Here is a 16,172-nt window from a genome sequence, read left to right on the forward strand (position 1 = left end):
ATGTTTCATCTTGTTTTTTTTTCCACCCTGCATTGGATCGTACCATTTGTTACTGTAATCTAAACACGTGTTGTTATTCGGAGCAATGCGGTTTCTCCGCGTGGAAAATTGACGAGAAATCGCGAGTACGACGCATTCGACATGACTGAATAATAACATAATAATGAAAAGAAGTATCTACGAAGTCGAATGATTTTGTCATGCTCGTATGATGGAATTTGTCACGTTCGTATGGTTGTGCCTGCGTTTGCGACTACGACGTTAAAATTTACTCCGATTCTTTTAAATATTACACTCTGACTGTAATATAAGAAAATTATATAATTGTTCGATTAAAAAAAATTTAGTACCTGCGGAAATACTCGAATAAAATAAGACGAGCATGATGTGATGTTAAAGAGTTGTCTTTGTTGTATGTAGAAGAATATTTTAACACTATCGAGTTTTTCGACGAACAGTAACAAGGGATATATACGACTGACTTATTAATCATATACTGATTGTATATTTTTCATCTAAAGATATATATTTAATATAGATTTTAAAAAATATATATATATATAAAATCAAGAAATCTATAGAAATGGAAGCATCCTGGTTTCCTCGTATAATTGCTCATCACCCGTATATTATTATACTGGTCGTTTTTATATTTTCTTCCTTATGTCTAATTCTTCCATTTACAACTGAAAAGATTCCAGATTTTTCGGATCCTCAAATGGTATGTAGATGCATCTTCTTGTGGGAATTAAAAAGAATAATTCTATACATTTGATGTTTCAAATATAGAACATTTATGCCATAGGGTTTTGAGGCAAGAGGCACAGTTTTAGCGCAAAGACTGACAGCTTGGAATCATTTAGTAGAAGCTACAAAAGCGAGAGGAGAACTTACTGATAATCCTTTAGAATATCAGGAATATATACGTCATCTAACTCAACAGGTATATTTAGTAAAATTTTTATTTTAACTATCTTATATATCTTTACTCTTGATTGTTCCATGTGTATATATTTCTGTTTATCCGTAATTAGATAGCTAGATGTAGAAATATTAGTAATATATATATTGAATAATTAGCAAAATATACTGTTCAATTTTTAACTTGATTTTGCAGCCTAATTCAAATATGCAAAATCATAGTTGGTCTACTCAGGGTATTCTTAGAAAAAAACCAAAAGGTAAAAATAAACGAAAGGAGAAAAAGCATCAAACGGCGTTAAATGACACAGAGTATACAGAAGCGAATGAAGAGAGGAAAGATACATGGGAAGAATTATTAGAATTAAAAGAGAAGCATAACGCAAATATAGAAGATGACAAGATTCAAGACCATCTTGATTGCGATAATTTTTTCTGCAATTTACCAACTTCTTCATACGCTCGACTCGTAATTACTGGAAATTCAGATGAAAAGAACTTTGATTTATGGTCAATGGAAGGTGTATTAGCTCAGTGTCATATCGATGGTGTACTTCGTGAAAATGTTCACTTTCGATCTTTGTGTCAGACGCAAGTCAATCGCAATGGCGTGGTGGATCATAAATGTTGCAGAAGTTGGTCGCCAGCTAACTATGTAGCACTTTTATCAAATCGTAGTTCTTGTTTGGGTGTAACGGAGAATGATCTGAGCAGAGTAAAGACACTTTTGCAACAATGCGCTTATTATTATCATAACCGTCAGTTATCGCCTAATTGCGCGGAAGACTTAAATTGCCAAAAGAAAATGCCAACCGAATGTTATATGAGAAACGCAGTTTATCATTTATTGCACTATCTTTTGGACGTTAATTTTATTCCGAGTCATGTAAGTGCACGCTTTATCTTGATAATCTAATATTGATTTAACGAATAGATATTCATTTGATTTTGATATATAATATTGAATATTGATTCGATTGTTACAGCAGACGGATTACAACAACAACCAAAATTCGTCGTTACATTCCGTCATGTTATTTCTTCCAATTGCAGCAAGCTCTGCAACTTTAGATTTTTACAAAGCAATAGACAATTACGACTTAGAGTATGGAAACTTTCGTGTTCAAGGCATGCAACTTGGCCTAAAAAGTACACTATTTGATCGCGATATATTGTCTGATTCGAGTTTGGTAATCGCCGGTTTTATCTTTGTCACACTTTGTATTTGGATATATACTGGCTCTATAGTGTTGACTATAGCAACAATTTTTGCAGTATTATTTAGCCTTGGCATTTCGTATGCAACGTATACTAATATCTTGCATATTCAATTTTTTCCTTTTATGAATCTATTGGCTATTGTCGTAGCTGTAGGTTAGTACTTTAGCATTATTTGATCATACTATAAATAAAATCTATAGAAAAATATACTAAGCTCTAAGTACATTATTACAACAAAATCTTTTTGCAGGCATTGGGGCAGATGATGCATTTATTTATTGTAAAGTATGGGAATCTAGAAAACAACAGAAACTCTCTAATGGTGGATTGGCACGTTTGGTACAGGAAACAATGAAACATGCATTTCCATCTATGTTTGTTACATCCCTTACTACAGCAGTAGCTTTTTTTGCATCAATTGTTAGTAATGTGACTGCTATCAATTGCTTCAGGTACTAATTTTATCGTATATAAAGCATTTTTCTATACTATATTTAGAGGGTTTTAACTTTTATACATACACACACACACACACACACACACACACATATATATATATATATTACTAATAAATTTTGTTATACAGTTTGTTTTCAGGCATGACAGTTATCGCTAATTTCTTATTGATGATCACATGGTTACCGGCGTGTGTGGTTGTGTCAGAGCATTGTAAATTATCTACTCTATCGCCTGTCAATTTTATTACTAGAAAAATTATTCGTCCTCTACGATCCCTGGGAGATGAAGTAACACTAGGATTTACCAGCTTTCTTACCGGATTAGTGCTTCGTTTACGGTGGTTTTGGTTGCTAGGTTTGGGAATTATGGCAATAGCGTGTTGCAATGTCGTCTTCCATCATCCGGGCTTGCAACTACCAGATTATATCGATTTTCAATTATTCCATAACACACATCCATTTGAACAATATGATCTAGTATATTCACGGAGATTTTGGTTTGAACGATACGAAATGGTGTGCCTATATCTCACTTATTTGTATTTTGTAAATATATTTGCATTACAAACGTATATACTATATTTTATTCGTACAGATTGGTGGAGACGCTGCAGTTTTGCCATTGAGATTCGTTTGGGGCATAAATCCGGTTGATAATGGTGATTACCTTGATCCTCGTAAACGTGGGACACCGGACTGGGATGAAACTTTTGACGTTTCTGATCCACAGTCACAATTGTGGCTTGCAAAATTTTGTCAAAATTTACGAAGTCAATCTTTTTATCGCAGCACTATGGGACCTTTACTGTCTAACTGCTTTATTGAACCATTACGTTCGTGGATGCAACGAAACCCTTGTAAAGATCCTATCGATAAGGTTGTGAATAAGCCATGTTGCAGCAGTAGTAATTTTCCGTATGAACCAACCGTTTTGGAAAAATGTGCAGCTGTAGCTAGCAGGAAATTACATAAAACGCCTAATTTGTGGATTCGGACTGGTCCACTTTCTCCAGGTCCGAAATTTGCCAAAGAACCATTATTGTCCGCGCAGACAACAAACGATACCCTTGCGATTAAAGCAACGCCTAAGATTAAAGCGCTTATTGTTGAATATGATAGCACATATGCATACAGTCTCTCGTTTGGAAACATGGATAAATTTTTTAATCAGGCAAGTATTATTTATTTGATAGTAATTACACGTGGATTAATATAACTCTTTGTAAAAGCAAAGTTTAATCGAATTTATCGAATTTAATTAGGTTGAAAGTTGGATGCAGAATGAATTACGAACTGCGCCTAAAGGGATGAGACGTGGATGGTTTATTAGCCATCTAGAATTTTACGAGCTCCAGCGTACGTTATATCAAGGCACCTTGTATGCAATGGGAGTATCGCTAACTTTGGCTCTAATAGTATTAGCACTTGTTACTTTAAATCCTCTGATCAGCTTATGCGCCATAATAGCTATTGGTGCTGTAATAATTGTAACTGTTGCAATACTTATACTTCTTGGATGGAAGCTCAACATTTTGGAGAGCGTTGCAGTTACTACAGCTATAGGTAAATAGAAATAATAAGAAGAGTTTAAATTATGTTACGACATTAATAATATATATTTACGGACTTTTTATATTAGGTCTTGCTGTAGACTTCAGCTTGCATTACGCTGTGAGTTATAAAGCATGTATTTCTGAGAAGAAAATAGACAGAGTAAAAACGGCGCTGCAACAAATGGGCGGTCCTACTCTTATGGCAGCAATTACAAGCGGAGCTGCGGGCGCTTTAATGTTACCTTCCCATGTACTAGCGTACATACAAATCGGTATCTTTTTGTTGCTTGTGATGGCAATAAGTTGGATATACGCCACGTTATTTTTGTGCCCAATGTTAGCAGTTATAGGACCATCTTCACACTTTGCTCAGTTTGAATATCCCAGGTAATCAGTTTTTATCATGTATTAAAATATTTATAAAAAATACATTTTAGATTAAAGCGATTGGAGTATTACAATACTGTAGTATATACATTATATCAATCAATGAGTAACTTGTGAATTTTTTACAGATTGAAAATATTATCAGTTTTTCATAAATATGAAGATGGTGGTACGATTGAAACCGACAAGAATAATCGAGGGAAGAAAATTTATAAAGGACGCGGAATGCTTTCGGAAACAACTCTAAGCACGTCCAGCTCCGCATGTCAGTTTCATTGCAGCGAATTGGAAAATCTTGCTGGAAGGCCTCCATCTCCATCATTGCCACCGTCTCCATTATCAACATTACTTCGTTAAAACAATCAGTATTTAATTAGAAATTATATGTCATTTTCTAGGGAAATCTCAATTTGCTATTATAAAATAATCATTTGTATGTTATTCTGTGCCTAGGTGTGATATTGTATAATTAATCTGACTGTTGGCTGTGTTCAAATAGCTTTAAGGTCATTACTCAAACATGTGGTCTATCATTTGTTATATACATATATCTACAGTACATACAATGCACATATACACGATTAAACACACAGATATATACACACAGAGGGCTTCCTAATTAGTAGTTTAGATATATATATATATATACGTATATGTGCAATCAAGAGCATTTCGTTTATACTTAGTTTATCTGTAATATTTAAGAATGTCTTTCCATTTATATAGTTAATAGCATAGTTTAATTATTTTATTCCGTGAGAAAAACAGAAAGAGTCTGTGAATCGCATAAAGACTGTGAATGCAAGTGTATTGAATATATCAATGCTCTTTATTGTGCATACGTATATTTATGGCTATGGAAAATTAAATATTAAACTAATAAGTATATTAAAATCTCTTTTATATTTTATAAATTTTAGTTCAATTTTTGAAAACATGTTATATGATATATATATGAATGTAACTAATGTGACAAATAATGTTGCTTATATGGATCTAGACTCTCAATGGTAGCTGACACGTTTTTTCATTAAAACATATTCATGAATAATATATATCAGTATTATATGAAATTAACAATGCAAGTGTAATTATAAACGTATTATTTTCCATATTAGGTATTTTCTCTCATCGATTATTTGTCATATAATTTATATGAAAATAATAAAATAATTTTACATGCAATATATACACATTTTATTCTAATAAAATATTATTTTATCATATTGCAAAGAGTTTGATACAGTTTTTTATATATTTTACATTAAAAATTATTTATTTCACATACTTAAATAAAACAGCACATATAATTAAATGAAACAATAATTCCGTTATAGCGTTTTCAAACGGAGCGGATTTGATCGCCCCGTGATTTAATGACATCATTGTTCCATTTTAGATTTCTGATTGAATGAGGAGAGCATGTGATATTAATCGCTCTTGGAGCGATCAAGCCCGTTTCGTCCGAAAACGCTGTTATATCACAATTTTTAAGAATGTATTTAATTTTCTCGCTTTTTTGTTTCTGAAGACTTTTTCTTGATTCTATGGAATTTTGAAAAACTGTTGTTTCGGCTGCTTATCCCAGATAGGTAGGTTTCTCTCTGATTTGAAATTTTCCCGCTTTTGCGCCATTTGGCTTAATGATTTCTATGGAAACAAATACATAAACAAAGCACATGGCATTCTGTAAATGTAATTTAATGCGTATATGTTCCTAGTTATGGAATGTCAGTCCATCAAGCTATAAAATTGCCAGTTATAAAATTGATAAAATATGTAATTAAGTTGAGAAATCTTTTATCTCAGTTCGAAATGTGCAATATAAATATAGTTAATATAATATTGCTGATATGTCATAAATAAGAAAACTGATATGTAATTCAGTACATAATTAAACTGTAAATAAGTTCATTATTTATATAGAAAGAGAACAAAAGTTTGTAATCATGCATGGTTTAAGGTAAAGAATATTTCTATTATCGGTTGTAAAAAGGTGTAATAAAGATACGTTATTTTTATTTAATGCCTGTTTATATTAATCTTTATCGAATATATTTCTTCTCAGAGCTGATCATAAATCTCTTGGAGGACTCGGGATGAGCCGCTGGTTGGAAGCACTCTGGGAACCAAGTGCTGGTTTATTTTCTCTGCCAGGTGGACTTGATATGCTGGATATAAGCGGTGATGGAGATGCTAGACTTATTTGTGCTGACCTAGGACCAGTTGGAAGCGATTCAACAAAGGTATAATGTTTTACGATAAGAAAATAATATGCTAGAGCCATTTATGTATTATATATTAAATATTTGATAGTATTATGTATTCTATTATAATAGAACATTTAAAAAATATTTTTAGAATTTAGAAAGATACAGAGAAAAAAATTCATTTTCCTACAAATTATAATCTAAATTTATACTATTTCTTATTTTACTTATATTTATAATGGGTTACTTATTTATTTTTAGATACGAGTGTATAAAGGAGGCGATCAAATAACGGAGCATAACATGGTAGATCCACCCTGTGGAGTAGTCGGTTTTTATACGGAAAATGGAGAACCTCGATCGTCTGTAGTTGCTGTAGGAGCTGGGGCTAGCGTGTATATTTTCAAAAATATGAGACCCTTCTTCAAATATTGTCTGCCACACATTGATGCCCATCCAAAAGAACGAGAAGTATTTGCTTATATTTTATTGATTTAAAAAATAATAACAATAGAAGATTATGTTAATTTAATTATTATATGTATAATATCTCTATTTTGAAATAATATTTTAATAATTTGACGCAGATTTGGCATAAATGCGGATTGGACGAGGAATTGAATGTGCTGACCCTTGCAGATGATTTGGAGCTGTTACTGAAAGAACTTGGCGCGGCATTTCTCTCTCCTCGTACTTTAAAGTTTCTCTCTTTGGACAATAATTTACGATTGAGTTTCGCAGAGCAATATAGACGAATACCGCTTGTCAAAGCCAATGCCTTAACGGCAATCACGACTATTCGCAGGGACTCGTGGAACTATCCCGCTAGCAGTTGTCTTGTATTAGGAACCGAGTCAGGCGAAGTCCTTATCTTGGATCCCAGGTATTTTTTTTTCTTGCGTAATAAAAAAAAATCGTCTAAAAAATATGCATATTCTGTGTACGTATATTATTTAATTGCCATACAGAGCTTTTTCAGTTATGGATAAGCATAAACTGGAATGGCCACCAGCAGCATTTGCCAGTTGTGGCTTATGGACAGGTGACGGTCGCATAATAGTCACTGGGAGAGATGGAAAAATAGGGACGATTAGGAGAGGAAGTTCTGTGAAACTGTGGGAAACGTTACCCGCGCCTGCGGTAGCTGTTTCCGTTCTCACTTCTGAAGGAGCAGCAGTAGCTGTTATGGACGGAACTCTAATCGGATTTTCAAAAAGAGTACGCTTGGCAAAGAATATTTTATAATATTAGAAATTTTATGTTAGATTTCTTTCTGATATATAAATTTCTTACAGGGTATAAAATTATGGCACGTCAATATTCCTGGTATAATATTGGATCTAGTTAGCTTACCAGTACCACAAAGCGGGCTGTCCTTGTTAGCTGTAAGCACAGTAGGCTACGGCATTCGCATTTACGATGGGAAACATCACGTGGATACGGTAAAAATTATGGAGCCTGTATCCGCTCTTAAGGTATTTCTCATTTAACAACACATATATGTATAAAAAAAGTGACGTCAACTATATATATATATACATATCTCTCTTTTTTTTATGAATGTAGTACGGACGAATGGGACAAGAGGAACGGACAATAGCAATGGTCACTGTCGGGGGTGGTTTATGCATGAAAATTCTGAAACGCACTGCTGACTTTAATACAAATATTTCAATGTCGAATTCATCGTCGAGTAATACGTCGAAGTTCTCGATACCGAAGAAAACGCGATTATTTGTTGATCAAACTATAAGGGAGAGAGCCGAGGCAAAGAAAATTCATAATACATTTCAGCAAGGCTTTCTCCGCTTACGTTTGGCAACGGCTAAACAAGCGTCTGAACATTTAAGCGAAAACCTAGCATCAGGACCGAATCCTCTTACGTTGGAGACAAATGTTCTCGGTTTGGGTCCCAATTATATGATTCGCGTTATAGTGACAAATATTTCTGAAGTTTTATCTCCAACGGAGTTGTATATTCTCTGCAGAGCCGAAGACACCGATGTGAATCCTCGTGTGATAGACTTGCCCTTGCTACCAAGTGCTGTGCCTATACCAATAGCTATTAGCGCAAATCTGAAAGGTCAAATATCAGGGAAAGTTAAAATATTACTCTGCAAGAAATCAAATCCGAAACCTTTGGTTGTAACGACAGTAATTTTGCCAGCCGCCGAGGAAGATTTTGAAATCTGAAGAGCTTAATATTTAAAGTGTAATTGAGAGTTGAGTCAAGTACAAATATAAAATAAATTATATTTAATTTAATTTAAAATGGACTTTATTTTATAGATGTAAAATAAATCGTATATCGTATTATTGTCTTGTATTGTGTAAATATATGATAAATAGTTTACAATAGTAAATACGAACTTTTTACATTTTTTACACTATTTCTCAAAGGATTGTATTAATAATTTACAGTAAAATACGCGGAATGTTTTTGTTTACTTTGTTTATTATGTATCTGCAAGTATAATCTTATTCATTAATTAATTAATATATCTTTCGTTTTTCTTGATTGTACATGTTACATTGATTAAGGCAACAAGAAGCTATATATTCATATGCACATCAGGTGTGTTGCGTATTGATATATTTTATAAATATCCTGACTTTTTATATGTATATTGTCAATATTTTAAAATAAACGTTCAAATCTATACATACATATAAGATAAAATTGTGTAACTACAATTTAAAATGACGCTCCGATATATGATACAACTTTTCAACAAATGAAAAGCTAAAATACATTATGTATTTTTTACAATTTTAAGCCCGATTAATTTTTATAAATAATTTTCGTTGTTATTTACTACATTTACAAAAATTTCGATAATTAATAATCAAATAAACTGATAATAACAGAGATTTAATTTTTCTATTTTCATATTCAGTTGCAACTTTCCCATAACCATTTTCGCTCCTAAAAATAAATTGTATATATTGTAAGATCATGAATGTAAAGAAACTTTAAAGTAATTCAATACAATAAAATAAGTACAGTATAAAATTGTGCTTCAATATTGTTCCTAATAAGCATTTATAATTTTTATAAACGCGATTAAAAATTTATATCATTGAAAAATAAATGAATATATAATTATTTACAGATTTTTTTAATGCAACATTTTTTAGACTTTGTTTAAAAAAAATTAAAATCATAAATAGATTTATTATTGTTGTGTAAATAAGATTTTAAATATTTTAGAAGGAATATGGCTGCGTTTCATTAATGTAACAATCTCGATATTTACGACAAGCACACCATTTCTAAAATAGGCAGTTTCTTATACAATTATGGTTACTTATAGTACTCACCACTGGCGCAACTACCGCCCGGGAAGCCCGGGCAGGTCCCCCAGCTTGAAAGGGGCCCCCAAATATCTTATCAGTAGTAAGCCCTCCTAGAGCCGGGACTAGGGTCGCAGGCTCCAGAGGGGTCGCACGGCTGAAAAAAACTGGGGGCCCCTAACATTATAGTTGCGCCAGTGGCACTCGCGTATAACATTAATTATAAATCAATATAACAACGTATCAGCGCTAAAAGCTAGCAAACTATTGTGGAAAACACTATAGAACGTCACTCTCTCGCATACTCGCTTCAGTCGTCACATATATTCGTTACTCGCGCATCACATTATACATATTCGAGAAACATAGGAGTAAATAAAAAAAAAAAAGGATACACTTTTGTTGAGAGCAAACATACGGGAACGTGGACGTAATGTTATGAATAATTCTTATACGACAATCGCAGTATGAATGCTTCCAACTTTATGCTCTTCGTCGACTCGGTTATACACGTTATGTATATTATCGCAATAGCGTACGTTCCTATAACGGCTATAACATTCACTTCTCTTCTGCTACATCATTTTAGGTACATGTTCCTTCCACGTGTGTACACCGTGGACGACAGATCAGATTCTATACATGATTTTTCGGAAGTAGTAGACCCGTGTACATGGCACCAAGCGACTTCTTTGAACACGTTTCTAATCATCTTAAGCATACAAAAATAAATTATAATAATATGATTGTGTGTCTCTGTGAGCTTACGCATGTATAATGAATACTATATTATGTTTACACATACACACGTATACACGTACATATATATCCATATATGTATATGTGTGTATGATAAAAATATATAAATTATGTATATATTTTAAAGTACAATATTCCTTAATTATTATTCGTGATTTTACGAAGTACAATTAAAATGCTCTTCTTTTTTTCCTTTACAATGCGTCTTAATGGAACACATAGGCGAATTGAAAACCAATATTGGTCACAAAATTTTGATCATATCTCGATAATGCCCCGCATTTAAAGATTTATATTTTATTACGTAATACATAAAATATACATTCTAATAAGGAGGGGAAATTTTCAATGAAAAAATTTGTGCACGCTGTGTCTCCCCTAAGTGTTCCTACACTAATAAATCCACCATGGCGTTTGCTGGTGTTGCTTTGGCTGCAGCAAATTACCTGTGTCATAAATATATCGTTTAAATCACTTAAAGAAATTTATCACAAGCTTTTATTATTTCGTTCATAGATTTATGTTGTTATACTTACCTACGTATTTTAGATTTAAGTAAAGAATTACAGACTTGTGAAGGCACAAGATAAAACGACTAGGATCAACGTTAGAAGAGTTCCGGAAGATCGAACAGTTGCTGAATTTCCTGTAAATAGACAAAAAATTAAGAACTGGCAATAAAAGAGATCATAAAATAACGAATATTTTGTTTAAAAAAAAAAAGTATTCGTACCTTTTAGTGCCAAATCAGGTGGATAATCTAAAAAAGAAATAAGAAACCGAAGGTTTAATATTTGTAATATCTGTTTGTATTGTTTATATTAATACTTTAATTATCTTTCAATTTAATCGCGTATCTAATTTAAATTAACAATCAAATTATAAATCGATACAACTATAAGTTTTTCTTATAGCGATTTTTTATTACTGTTTATAATAAAATCATGCATAAACTATGAAAATATTTTCAAATGTGCAAGCAAATATGCATATATATTGCTCACGTATAAAAATATATATTAAATATACGCACCTCCAATAAATGTATGAGATTCTGATGTAGACCATCCAAATTCATTTTTAGCCATTAGGATTGCCTCGTAGGGTCCAGGTTGAAGTTCTCGAAATGGATATTCTACCATAAATTGATTTCCTTTACCATCTTTGACTTCAGGCTCGACAACGTTCCACTCCTTGTCATCCTTACGACGATACTGTAACTGCAAGTAGAAAAATTGCATTTAGTGTCTATTATACTTTACTTTAAGAGTTTTAATAGAAAAATATACATTACATCCTATTTTTGAGCATATCACAAATTTACCTTGTATTCGCTGATCGGCGAGTAACTCTCCAGACGCCACTTTAGAATAATTCCTGCATCATCATTGGTCACCTCAGCGCCATATACCATCGCTTGTGAAGGTGCACCTAAAATATGTTTTGTAAATAAAAATCTATTTACTATCTAAATTTTCTAGCAATTCAAGAGAGTTAAACAAAGCTATTTAAATACTTTCGTGACATATTAATTTTATAGAGAAATGTTAATCTTATATTCTTTTTACATAATTTGTTTTAAATATTTTACATTTAAAAATTATACAATTTATATATATATATATATATATATATATAGTATATATATGTATATTTGATGTAACAGCAATTATACCTGTTAAAGTGATAAATTTGATGTCATCACCAAGGGTATTCTCTGCGCGACATTTGTACACGCCAAAATCTTTTTCTTTAGTGTGCACAATCTTTAAAATGTGCTTAGTCTTGTTGCTCTTCATTATTGGCCTGTGTTGGATCAGTAGAGATCCTTTCTTGTGTATAAGTTGTTTGTCGTCTCTATACCATATTATAACTGGCTGGGGATAGCCGCTCACAATGCACGTAAGTTCCGATTCCATACCCGTGCCGGCATTGACTATGCTTTTCTCTAGCTCGATCTTAGGTTTGTCTATCACGAAAGCGGAACGCGTTAATCGCTAACGTCAATATGCTTATGCAAAATGGTACTCAGAGCCACGCTGAGCTAAACGAGAATGAGCAATTAACTCACAATGCACGATGACGTTGATCGCTTCCATCGGCGGTGTCTTCGAACCATCTTCAGCGAGACATTGATACCGGCTGCTATGAGACTCGTCCACTTTCTTTATCGCGATGTAATTTCCGTTCAGAATCACATTGGGATCATAACTGTCCAACTTCTTGTTCTGAAGCAAAAGAAACGATGGAGAATTAGCTTTACTCTTCAACTTGTTAAAATCTTATCCGCGATATCTTTAGAATCTAGAATTATTACGAATATTGCAGTACTTTTTACAGCAATAAAGGAGCGTGTTAAAAGCGATGGTATTAAAGTTACAATAATAGTTTTAATGATATTTCACCTCTTTGAACCACTTGATTTCAGGCGACGGCTGTATATTGGTCTCACAACCGAGTTGAATAGTCTCACCCTCGTTCACTTCGAGCCTCTTTGAAGGTATCACGCGTATGATTCCCTTGTGCGAGTGCTGCGGCGGTGAGATCGCAGATCCCTGCTGCGGTCTTTCAACCTGCAGACGGTGAATCAAATCTATGGGGTCAGGATTCCGCAGGATAGTGCATTTGTAATTTTCAGAGCTGTCCTCAACCGTCACGTTGTGGATCACCAAGGAGTTATCTGACCTTCGTTCGATCCTCTTGTCGTCCTCTATTTGCGCCTGCGATCCGAAGTACAGATACTTGTCATCCTTCATCCACGCGATCGCATAATTTTCTGAAATAATCCGGAATAAACTTATTAAAGAATATATAATAATAATCGTATCCAGAGAATTAAAATTCTTTATTTTATTTTATTTCACATATTTCTCTTATCGTGAAAAACATAATAAAATACTAATTGTAAGCAATTTCCTATCTTAAAATTGCCGTGTTACCTGCGTTGAAGCCTCTTTTCCCCAATGTTTAAAAATTCATATCTTTCAGAAAAATAAAAATATCGACTTCTTTCTGGGCTTATTTTAAAGATAAATTATGTGGCTATTTTTCTAAAAAATCGTGATTTTATTTAAAAATGGCCGATTCAATATGGCCGATTAAAATGTCATTTTATTGAAAATCATTAAAATTTGTTTAATTAAAATGTAATTTGGTATAAATGTTACTGGAAGATGTATGGAGTTTAATACGCACCGCGCGCAAAGCGTCATTTTTTTTGAAAATTTTTTATCAAAAATTGTTAAAATTTGTTTAATTAAAATGTAAATTGATATAAATGTTATTGGAAAGTGTATGGGATTCAATACGCAGCGCGCGCCTGTTATACACTAGTTTAATAAAGAATAGTTGAAGAATAATTTTGAAAAGACGCTTTTAAAGCACATCATTATACTTAATGTTAATAAATAAAAGACATATTCTACAAACCTGTGTGAACGACCGCACATGGCAGTTGAACGGTGCTCCCAGCTGTTACGCGCAGGCTTTTTGGTTCCGATAAGATTCGCGGAGGTACTTCGACAGTGGCGGAATTGTCAGCCTCTTCGTCTTCGTCCTCGTCATCTTCTTCGTCAAAAGGAGTATCACCCTCATAATCCACGTCCTCTGTGCTTTTAGTCGGTTTACATAAACCTATAATTAAAGAAGATATAATATAATCTAATTGTAAGTGGCCTTCAAATATAGAAAATCGTAATTTCTAATTTCTAATTCAATAAATTTTTATTGAACTATTTAGAGACGGTTCGTAATTTAAAAATGTAACAAGATTAACCAAGAAATGATAAAATTTAATCCTGGAAAAGTTATCATTACTAACTGTTTGCTTGTGTGATAAAGTCAATAAAATGTCTTCCATAAAATTATGTCAAAGATGATAGAAACGTTCTGGAAGATTATTTGCATTCGATTGCACAAGAACATAACGCGAAATTAATCGTACTTTCTCGAAGCGACAGTTCAATTGGTGAAACTGCTAACTCGCTGGATCGCAAATACCAGTGGTTGCCCTATAACTCGTTCGCTGGCGTATCAGATTGTCGATCGAAACCACAAACCATATCGTGCCCGAAAATCAAGAAGAATGGTGCGGCGGACGAAATTAGATTTCTGGTCCATGACTGCACGAGCTGGATTTTGGGACGAGGCATAAGCGCGAAACTCAAGCACAAACGCGATTTTTCAGTAATATTACCCCTTCAGTATCATGACTTTCTCAACAGCGCTATTGCAGACTTTTCGCTGGTGACGCGAAGCATAAATCGCGATTAAACCGGCCGAAGAGAGCTCTTTGCGTGTACGTTATCAGTTTGTCTCATTTTTTCACAGGGCATGACGTTTCCACACTAAGACATTATGTACACGTTGTTCGATTTTAGCCAATGTAACCACACCCTGTGAAAGAGAAAAAATGGGTCGAACCTGGCCCTCGATAGTGAGACGAGCAAAAACGGCAAGAAGCATCCGGTAATTACGCGAATTAAGATCGTTAGATCGCTTGTCGTGATTGGAATCGTCGACACGAATCTGTCGCAATTTTAATCGAATAATAGGTGCTTTAGTAAAGCAAAAACTATAGTAAACTATATATATGAATTACATTAGAATTTCATTAAATACTATTACATTTTCATCAGATTTTTATTAAATTTATTATATAAATCTTCAAATTATTATCAAGGATAAACTGATAAAGGGCACATTGTGTGAAATTTCAAAAAAATAAAAACAATATTACAAAAAATTAAAAATAAATGCTTTGAATATAATTTCAGTTACACAAATTAAGAATGACACAACAATGGAATATTTAGTATTTAGTAATAATTTTTCGCGACGTTCAAGCATCCTTGCGCAAAAATCTTAAAATATCTATATTTATATTGTACACGGTTCTCTTTATATTTTGATATTGAAAAATAGTTGCATATTTTATCAAGAAAATGAATACGAAAGATGTGCTGCGATTACGCAGGAAGAAGTCCATGAATCTAGATTAATGATGACTACTACATGCCGGCACCCCTGTGCTCCAGTTAGATTGCAGCCCCCATCCCCATCCCGGATTCCCTTAGCAAAGACTACGTCTATATATGTGAATGGGCGCCACGGTGTCCCATGCATTGCTCCATCCATGTAGGTCCATGTAGGCACCCACGTTCAATCGGTCTAATGTCGTGGAACGTTACGTTCATAGTTTATATTCACTTCGCGGAACAAATATATATGTGTCTGCCTACTTTATTTTTGAAAAAGATCTCATGCTGGCAATTTTTGTAAAATAATCTTCTATTTATTACGTTGCATATATATTTATATCCATCTGTATGTGTATCACGTATAGAGTTCCTTGTATTTTAATAAAATAA

The 16,172-nt window shown here is 33.3% G+C and overlaps 3 protein-coding genes across 6 annotated transcripts in view; 2 read left to right on the top strand and 1 right to left on the bottom strand.

The window, feature by feature from the left end:
- Positions 1–6: 6 nt before the first annotated feature.
- Positions 7–5,725, top strand: LOC105451858 (protein dispatched). 2 transcript variants are annotated; one of them, XM_011692594.1, is made up of 10 exons: positions 7–721; positions 806–943; positions 1,118–1,807; positions 1,908–2,295; positions 2,393–2,594; positions 2,729–3,116; positions 3,196–3,771; positions 3,863–4,163; positions 4,240–4,540; positions 4,669–5,725. In XM_011692594.1, the coding sequence occupies exons 1-10, from the start codon at positions 584–586 to the stop codon at positions 4,895–4,897; spliced, it is 3,351 nt and encodes a 1,116-aa protein (XP_011690896.1). In that variant the 5' UTR covers positions 7–583; the 3' UTR covers positions 4,898–5,725. The 2 variants fall into 2 exon arrangements, with proteins under 2 accessions (XP_011690896.1, XP_011690971.1); XM_011692669.1 differs by having other exon boundaries at positions 1,911–2,295.
- Positions 5,726–6,141: 416 nt separating this feature from the next.
- On the top strand, positions 6,142–9,387 carry LOC105451987 (Bardet-Biedl syndrome 1 protein). 2 transcript variants are annotated; one of them, XM_011692867.1, is made up of 8 exons: positions 6,142–6,503; positions 6,609–6,786; positions 7,012–7,221; positions 7,338–7,633; positions 7,719–7,968; positions 8,046–8,225; positions 8,317–8,653; positions 8,739–8,853. In XM_011692867.1, exons 1-8 carry the CDS (start codon positions 6,490–6,492, stop codon positions 8,756–8,758), a joined length of 1,485 nt encoding a protein of 494 aa, XP_011691169.1. In that variant the 5' UTR covers positions 6,142–6,489; the 3' UTR covers positions 8,759–8,853. The 2 variants fall into 2 exon arrangements, with proteins under 2 accessions (XP_011691169.1, XP_011691082.1); XM_011692780.1 differs by having other exon boundaries at positions 8,317–9,387.
- A 1,117-nt stretch (positions 9,388–10,504) lies between these two features.
- LOC105452097 (lachesin-like) overlaps positions 10,505–16,172 on the bottom strand; it is a 59,977-nt gene continuing 54,309 nt past the window's right edge. For both annotated transcript variants that reach the window (XM_011693057.1, XM_011692979.1), the window contains 9 exons: positions 14,233–14,436; positions 13,209–13,579; positions 12,875–13,031; positions 12,479–12,772; positions 12,128–12,234; positions 11,837–12,023; positions 11,537–11,563; positions 11,340–11,449; positions 10,505–11,249 (listed from right to left, as the gene is read on the bottom strand). In XM_011693057.1, the coding sequence (XP_011691359.1) occupies positions 11,367–11,449; positions 11,537–11,563; positions 11,837–12,023; positions 12,128–12,234; positions 12,479–12,772; positions 12,875–13,031; positions 13,209–13,579; positions 14,233–14,436 (1,430 nt within the window). In that variant the 3' untranslated portion in view covers positions 10,505–11,249; positions 11,340–11,366. The remainder of the gene's footprint in view (positions 11,250–11,339; positions 11,450–11,536; positions 11,564–11,836; positions 12,024–12,127; positions 12,235–12,478; positions 12,773–12,874; positions 13,032–13,208; positions 13,580–14,232; positions 14,437–16,172) is intronic.

This window comes from Wasmannia auropunctata, unplaced genomic scaffold (genome assembly GCF_000956235.1).
Source record: "Wasmannia auropunctata unplaced genomic scaffold, wasmannia.A_1.0 LD336116.1, whole genome shotgun sequence".
Taxonomy (NCBI): domain Eukaryota; kingdom Metazoa; phylum Arthropoda; class Insecta; order Hymenoptera; family Formicidae; genus Wasmannia; species Wasmannia auropunctata.